The 8540-nt window shown below is 38.4% G+C and overlaps 1 protein-coding gene across 3 annotated transcripts; it reads right to left on the bottom strand.

Moving 5' to 3' along the window:
* Positions 1-554: 554 nt before the first annotated feature.
* Positions 555-7836, bottom strand: LOC113762605 (pectin acetylesterase 9). 3 transcript variants are annotated; one of them, XM_027306136.1, is made up of 12 exons: positions 7053-7836; positions 6883-6965; positions 5868-5997; positions 5050-5129; positions 3198-3284; positions 2730-2854; positions 2587-2647; positions 2328-2384; positions 2167-2244; positions 1947-2052; positions 1583-1731; positions 555-1077 (listed from the first exon to the last, which is right to left on the bottom strand). In XM_027306136.1, exons 1-12 carry the CDS (start codon positions 7198-7200, stop codon positions 973-975), a joined length of 1209 nt encoding a protein of 402 aa, XP_027161937.1. In that variant the 5' UTR covers positions 7201-7836; the 3' UTR covers positions 555-972. The 3 variants fall into 3 exon arrangements, with proteins under 3 accessions (XP_027161937.1, XP_027161935.1, XP_027161938.1); XM_027306134.1 differs by having other exon boundaries at positions 985-1193; XM_027306137.1 differs by lacking the exon at positions 555-1077 and having other exon boundaries at positions 1603-1724.
* Positions 7837-8540: the final 704 nt, after the last annotated feature.

The following is an 8540-nucleotide window of genomic DNA, read 5'->3' as shown; positions in this document are numbered from 1 at the left end:
CAAACATGTTACGCGTTTTATGAGTATTCCCAAATATTATCTATACAATCCAATTGAGTTTCTTAATTTTTTTGGTGTTTTATTTCAACACTTTTCTTGTTTCATTTTTCATTTTTCACTTTTTCATTTTCGTATTTTATTTTATTCTTTGAATATAGTTTTGATCTATTGAATAGAAGTTTCTAAAAAAAATTAAATTATCACCCGTAGAGAGAACGGGGCAAGGGGTGGAAGGAACAGAGGCGGGAGACAGGGCGGGGACGGGGGAAGGGGAGTTTTTTGGCAACCGGGTGAGGGGACGGGGAAGGAATCCCCCGCTTCAAACCCGTCTCGTTACCATCCCTAACCTAAACTTCATTTTTTTCATGCACTCCTTTACGTTAAGTATTTTGTTTTATTGGTACGACTATTTTGCTTTATTTTATTGCGCCAGAATCGATATATACTTAGAATGATAGGACTCACTGCAGACCGCATGGATGGAGAGTGGATAGAATACATAAAATAGCCAGGTGAAAAACTGCAGATGTTCAATTTTGTTTTAGTTCAGTGAATCATCTGACAAGGAAACTATTTCTAAAATACGAGTCTTCATTCACAACTGACCTGACGTATCGTCGTGTACAAGTTTGAAATGGCAATAATATTTTATTTTATTTTTTTTACAAAGATTGCAGAGCCTCCGCATCAATTTCTATTTTTGAAGGAACAATAACGTGTTCCTATATCTATCCAGTAGTAATAAAAAGAATGTATAATACAGTTCTAATTAAAATGGCTAATACCCTGTGGACTTGTGAAAGTAATTCGGAACCTGGTAAAGATCCTTTGGAGTTTGAACCATTTTCTTGACCAATCGAGGCTGTGAAATGTTCAGGAACGGTTGCGTTCCAGCCTCAAATTCGGCGAATCCCTTTGCATCATCTGTTATTAATGCATCATGATGAGCTTGAATGGCCAGATGCCTATGGATTATCCGATCAAGTTCGCGCAAGTATGGTCGCAATTATATGCACAATCAATTTCCTTGCTGACCCTTCTTCCAAAGTACCAGGCTCCCACTGCCTCCGCTATGGTCTGGAAGAAACTGTCCAGTTAGAATTTTGGAATGTATGTTTCAGGCATCTGCTGATAGACCCACGCAGAGACAGAGAGGGAGGACTAAACCTGTGGTATGACTTAGTTGACCTGGACTGGAAAACGAGGTTACAGGGCAAAAGCTAATGTTAACTCAGGACTGACAACTCACCAGCCTTGTTTGGATTGCCGGTTTCCGTCGAAAAATTACGTCGTTTTTCGTGATCACATTTCCCTATTACTTTTTTTCCTCACATACATCAAATCGCTACAGTAATTTTTCCATGAAAAATCACGAAAAATGCAATCCAAACACTACCTAAGAACTCCTGTTGATAAAGGGACCTCCTATGATCCTCGCGTTAAGTGGTCGAATGGTAAGTTAGCAACTGCTCAATACCTAGGCCAATACCTACTAGATGGCTTCAGGAAAAATTTATGAGTCTAATTTAAATAAAAAAAAAAAAAAAAGGAGCCAAAGTAGCGGAGAAAGCATATAGCATACCTTATTGTTTACTCTTGGAGAATCAGCAGCAAACCATGTTTCTTGCGACTCGCTTTGACAATGAGCAAAGCAAGAATTTATGAACATCCCTCCTCTTCTGGAATACCGGTAGAAGAAACTCAATGCCAAAAGCATATCTTTTCTGAATCCTAAGAGACAGTCAAGCAGTCTGGTCAATATAAAGGAGGACACAAAAGGCTGAAGAAGCCGTACTAATTGTAATTATTGATCAATGGAATCTAAAATGCTATTGAACAGCAAATTAATTTGTCCAGACTTAGTGTGAGCTAAGATGCATCGGACAAAAGATAAACAGAAGCCAAACGTCATTACTTTCTGAAAGAATTTGCAGATGAAACAGAACCTTGCAAAATTCTTATTTGGGCTGCATTGCATGCTGCTGGGTTCAGCTTGCAGTGGTACCAATGTCCCTTGGGATCAGCAGAAGGTGGCACCAATATGTGATGAAACTGGAACAACCAACAATCTTACAGTTACCACCATGACTAAAAAATGTAAAGGCAATGATCTCACTCCTGTTGTTCTACAATGAAAGCACAGACGAATGCATAAGATGATCTTACTTGGTATACATCATAGGCTGAATTGAGGACAAAAAATGGTGTTCTGATGTATTTTAATGCATATTGTGGGAAGAAGCACTGCAAGAGAGATATTATGCGCTTAGCTAAGCGCTTCAGAGTTATCCTTTTTCCAAAACCAAAAAGCAGTTTGGAGATCACACCTGTACTGGATAGTAACGAGAGCCTGTGCAACTTTTGTCCAAATTCTGTTCTACCCCCTGAAAAGAAAGCATGCTAACATCATTATAATAGAATTCCGCGTAAAACACAAGCCAGGCAACATTAGGAGCAATATATATGATATACTTCGCTGCTTTCCCACTAAGAAATCAAATGAATTTTTTGTAAAAACATGGTGCTGCACTATAGCACAGTGAGTAAGAAAGCTACACGTTAGTTCCTCACACTGGAGAAACTTACATGTAAAGAGATCAAGCCTTCGTAGAAAGACCTCATGGAGTGGTTCAAACTGATGTCTCTCCTGCAAGAAAAGGCAGCATCTGTAATAGGTTGACAAGGATGGGGAGACTAAAATACCCCTAAATTAAAAGAGAAGAGTTTACTCGTCCAAGAAAAATCCAGCATCACTTGAGCATTTAACGCTGGTATTCTTTGGCAGATAATTTGCGAAGTTATCACAATGCAGAAACGACGCCAAACCTCCAGCAGAGCAACCAGATAACAGTGCCTGGACAAAATTTCGGCAGTAGAAGCCAAAAAAAATTACAAATAAACCGTATTTAAGATAAAATCCCAGTTCACAAAATCTAATACCATAATGCGTCTGGAGAACGCCGAATATCCAAATTGAAGATGCTCAAAGAACTGCTACATGATATTCAGATAGAAAATTACAAGTAGAATGCCAAACGACTGTTTAAATCGTCATGTCTTCCGTGACCATTGTAAAATAATGGTGGGTCCAAAATACCAGTCAGTCAATCTCATGTCAAAGAATTGCTTGATTCAGTTCTCAATAAAGCAGACGATATGACTTGATATGATGATAAATGAACAAGGTGACTAATTACCTTTCTTGCATGGCCCAATCCTTTTGGGAGAAGATCCTGAATAATCGCCCGCCAAATTCTTTGCCCTCTAAAATAAAGCAATGATGTCTGTTGTTCATTTCAAGTAAAAAATTCACTTTAAACGAAGGACAAGATAATTACACAATTTGGTCTCAAGACACCCTCTCAAGCAACAACGTACTAATTAATTGTAGACGCACCAAAGCCATAAAAAATCCATTAGAATATTGGGCGGAACTAGAATGATAATACATCGCCACAATGTAGTGCCCTATGTTTTCTGTGCAAGTTACTTATAACCTTAAAAATTGACGGAAACATGGCGTATGAATTCCGATAAAATTACAGAATTAGGCATGCAAATGATAGGGGCCTCACAAATACGGTTCCATACTTCTCTAAAAGGATGTATGGCTCGCATACCGTTATTTCTCTAAAACGGTACTAGTATAATTTACATAAGAACAGGAACTATGGCTTACTCAACACATAAGCAAACGTTCTACATGGACTTAGTTACTCAGTCTCGTTTTGTTTTACAGAATTCTTTCCACTTACCAGCATTGCAGTTTTGCATTTACTTTTGACCGCAACTAGGGAGCAAGATAGCTAATTGAGACATTTAGATTCCCCGAGCAGTTATGAACTATGATCCAAATAGAAAAAGCAAAAAGGTTTTTATTTTAGCACATCCGAACCTGGCAACCATCCGAAATGGGCAACAATGAGGCTGTTTGGAGAGCAAATTATTTATACGAATTTATTTGTTTGTGTTGTAAATATATTTTTTATTTATCTTTTTATCTTATAAAAGTCACATCCAAAAATTATTATAATTTTTTTTAAAAAAATTATCTCAAATAGTCTCGTCAATGCTTGTTAAAGACAATAAATCTGACCAGCATTGGGGGAGCCAAGCAAGAATACAATAAAATCAGTAGAGTTCATCCTGAAAAGGCTGACAACTGAGATGGCTTTTAAATTGCGGCCCACAGAATTAAACAACACATTGTCCTTGAGCAATGCCAAAACTAATCTACATTAGTTCAACAAGCTTCCGAGAAAACTAGGATGGTTAGAATTTGGAGAGATAGATAACAAGAAAACTAGGATGAGCACAGAGGAACAGCAGCTCTACTTCAAAACACCCAGCAGCTAGGAATAGAATATGGAACGGTGAAGTTGAGAATTGGGACAACAAGAAAAATGGACAAGTCTAGCCTAGGCATTGGAATTATTTTGACACAAGGAAATCAAGAGCCAATGAGAGGATGGGCACTAAGAGAAAGCAGCTCAGGATCACAGTTGGTGGACGAGGCAGTTGCACTAAAACTGGCTAAGTGTAAAGCCACCAACCTGCAACACAGGAATGTGCAATTCCAGGTGCAAAACCAGCAACTCCTCAACCATATTCGAGCACAAAAGGCACGGGACATCAGACTAGTTACTTTGGTGGAAGATATTGTTCAGTTAAGAGAATTGTTTCAATTGTTTCATATGTGCTCATTTTGTCTAGTTAAAAATAATAAGAATCAATTAAATTCTAAGCTTAGCAACTATGCCTTGGGCATCACTTTAGACGAGGAACTTTTGTTTTCTTAGTGGCAAAAACACTATTTGTAAAGTTAATTCGAGCCTTTGCTCGCAGTTGTATATCTTTTGATTAGAAATACAATCAATTATCGTTTCGGAAAAAAAAATGCCAAAACTAATCTACATTAGTTCAACAAGCTTCCGAGAAAAAGGCAAAAGTAAAGAAACGATCTAACCAGAGATGACCAGAATTGCGGAAGTTTACCAGCAACAATGAGCTATAAAACACAGCAAAATTAGTGGTATACAAGTGGCTCACCCCGTTGTCAAACTTAGCATCTCCGGCAAACGAGGCTCCATCACAGTATCTGAGTTTAACTCGGTTCCAATTGTAAAAATCTACAAGGTATCGTCAGTTCATGAAGATTAAGTCAACCAGTCAATGATGACTTTAAATTCATTCATTCAAAATAACAAAAAGTAAGGAATTAAAATTTTTGTTTTTTTGGGAATAATTTAATTAGAATTTGTTTAGCTTGCAAGATTAAGCAGTTGGAATTGTTGTAGATAATCAGATTAGAATGTGCATAGTTTGCAGATTCATTTCAAGCATTCAGTTGAACCCATAATCGATAATGTCCTGATCTTTTCATTGGTGGAGTAATTCCACTGAAGGATTGGGAACAAGGGTCAAGCTCTCGGGATCTGAGGGTCCATGATTATGCACCAATAAGGGCCCGGCACTCAATCTAGGGCTGCGGTTGCAGAGGAAGGAGGGAGAAAAGGAGATCAACTCTGTAGTTTGCACCTTCGTTGAGAATCTCACTCACAACAACCGACAAACAAAGGAAAGGGGTCATGCGGTAGGGGCCTAGGGGCACTAGCAGTCAAAGCTGGAAATGGGATTAAAAAACAGCGCAGCAGCAGCTGTCAAGCCACTACAACGGGTCACGTGATAGAGAATAGAGACAAGAATGAATAATGGGATTTGGCATGCAAATTGCACTACGGACATCTGCAGTCACCATTGTCCCGCTAGCGTAAACGAATGGGTTCCTAATTTCCTTGTAAATTTAGAAATTCCAATCAGCAAACTGATAATGGAATGAAAGTGATTGGACGAGTTGAGGCGCATACCAGGGTTTAAAGAGGCGTTGTTGCTTAGAATGCCGGAGAAGACCTCCAACTTGTTCATGAAACGTGTTGAACCTCGATGAGTTCTGGCTCTCTCCAAACATGATGGTATATCATTGCACCATCCACCACCCTGGGCTCAATTTAGACCAGAAATTTTGTAACTTGTCAGAATTCTATGGCTTGGAATTTTTTATTTTTTTATGCTCTTTAGTGTCGCACTTCCTCTTACATAGCAATGGCATGTATTTCCCATTCAATAACCACTAATGGCCGATTACATTATAATCAAATTTTTTAATTTTTTTTTTATTTCGTAAATGTTAAAGTACAAAAAGTGATTCAGTGTTACTTTAAAAAAAAAAAATCATGTAATCTTGCATGTATCCAAACAAACTTACGTACGTGACATGAAAAAAGCCACAAGAAGCTCAATATGAGTCGTAAGAAGTACAAGCACGGTTCTCCGCTACTTGTGGCAAGTCTCATTTATTTAATAAACGAATTATTTAGACTAAATCCCCGAGCCATTTTAAGAGAAACAAGAAGAGACAAAGAAAAAATTTTTGAGAAGAAAAGACAACAAAGGATGGTGGGTTGACAATAATGCCAGTTTATCATCTTTTATTTACTCCCAGAATTATTATTATTACTACTTTTTTTTTTTTGGACCTTTTCTTACCACAAATGTCACATCCGGCCGTCCTTACCGAATTATAAACATCACACGCTAATGCACCAAAATGTTTACGCATGGGCATTATTGATTTGACTTCAATATTTGCTAAATTCTTATTGGCCCAAATCCTCGAACATGCATTGTGCTACTGAATTGAATTGAGGTGGAATCAAAGCATTGCTAGGTTGAAGAATAAACAGAGGTTGGCGGTATATTCGTTCTACGTTAGAAAGAAAAGAACAAAGAGACGGTACAAATAGCACTAGAAAGGGAATGCAAAAGTATAAAGGAAAGGATAGCCAAAAACAGCACCAAAAGTCAAGAGAGAGAACCACTTACCTCGAACTGCAGAAGCCAATTGCGTGCCCCTGCTCCGAATCCTCTGTCCAGATGATAAGCCGGCAAGCTTCCGTCCAAGCAATCTACGAATAGGTAAAGTGCCCGCCAAAATTAAAATATACTACTACTATACATAAATAAATAAAATGGCTTTATAAAAAAGGGCGTACAGGCTCCAAGAACCGAAGCGTTTCGAACAAGAGTCATGTTCACCAAAGTCCGGTTGTCCCCGTTTTGCGAGTATACCCACCATGGCGCGCATGATAGCGCGATAAAGCAGCCGATTACGAGCTGAGTCGGCAGCATATTTTGGTTCATTATCTCCTTCGTTCTTCCCTGTGCTTTTAACCGGAGTCACAATGAAATACTATATACTATAGACACGGATGTATTCGTTCATTCGCTAACAAAGAGAAAGAGTTGGTCAATCAATTAATACTATATGAATAACGGATCAGATTGATGACCAGTCCGGCCCCCAGACTCCTTTTTATATCCCCGGCGGAAGACTGGAGAGACCAGAGAGTGGGAGAAAACGAGAAACGTACCGATGTTACCCCGAATTAATTGATAACTTAAGTGCAAAGTGGTGGACGTTTCATTGAACAAATTCTCATCCAAGTTGGGAAGGGGGAAAAAAACTTGAAAGATGAATTATTGCGAAATTTAATATTGGAATACTGAATAAGCTAAAACGGATGGATGCAAAACTAGAATTCTGGGAAAAAGAAAAAACAATCGAGTCAGAAACGGGAGGGAGACGAGAAACCTGAGACTGAGACGAAAGCCAAAAGTGATGTGATATACATAAACAGTAGTACTACAAGAAGAAAGCCACAAATGGAAGGGAGGAGAGCTGCGTCCTTGTGAACGGAGGGAAGGAGGCTGAAGAAGGAAAGTGAAGAGGGTAATCGAACAGGACGGGGAGCTAATGGAGTAGTACCCCTTTTATGGAGTCAATAGGAGATTTATCATTGGTGGAATGAAAATAGGTATGAAATACGTAGTTTAATAAATGGATAGTACCCTGCTAGTAATAGTGTAATACTACATGAGCGTGGTTCCCAAGTGCAGTGCGGGAATGTTGGATAACGATTAAGGATGAACACAGCGATTGCAAAGCCCGGGGGCCAATAGCCCATTGGGTTTCTCTCCTCAATTGTGGGACCCCTCCGAAGACAGATGTCTTAGATAATTGGTGGACCATGGTCCATGACTGCTGCGGCTGACGGTCTGTGTAAGTACTCAGATCATAGATGCAAATGCAAGTCATTTGAACTACACAATCCAAAATTATGCTGTACCAGACCCAATGCTAGCCGCACGATTGTATATTGTGACCGGTCGCACGATCAGTAAGTAGATCATTACACTAATGAATTAACGTTTGCGAGTGTGTTTTTTTAAAATAAAAAAAAAACTATACCCTCAATTCATTGTTCTCAAACAGTATTTTGAATGATTTAAATCGTTACTATCTAAAGTTCAAAATTACTTATTTCACTGTACAAGTGAATTTAACTTGAGAATATGATGCCAAAAGGTACAATAGAATCTCACGACAATGTATTTAGTAAATAATAGTACTTTGTTTATGTAGTAGTGAGTTTTTTTTTTACACCCTGTCGTCAATATACAAATTTTTCTACATTAATATA

This window comes from Coffea eugenioides, chromosome 2, assembly GCF_003713205.1.
Source record: "Coffea eugenioides isolate CCC68of chromosome 2, Ceug_1.0, whole genome shotgun sequence".
Lineage (NCBI taxonomy): Eukaryota > Viridiplantae > Streptophyta > Magnoliopsida > Gentianales > Rubiaceae > Coffea > Coffea eugenioides.
The sequence above is the reverse complement of the archived record's forward strand: the minus strand, read 5'-3'. Positions and strand labels throughout refer to the sequence as shown.

What these genes read in the sequence shown, in the direction of transcription:
- LOC113762605 (XM_027306134.1), bottom strand. Translation starts at nt 7,200, where the DNA reads ATGAACCAAAATATGCTGCCGACTCAGCTCGTAATCGGCTGCTTTATC. An exon ending in GCTGGATTTTTCTTGGACGA is followed by an intron (nt 2,648 to 2,729) that starts GTAAACTCTTCT and finishes CTTTTCTTGCAG; the next exon opens with GAGAGACATCAGTTTGAACC. An exon ending in CTCCAAGAGTAAACAATAAG is followed by an intron (nt 1,194 to 1,582) that starts GTATGCTATATG and finishes CTCGTTTTCCAG; the next exon opens with TCCAGGTCAACTAAGTCATA.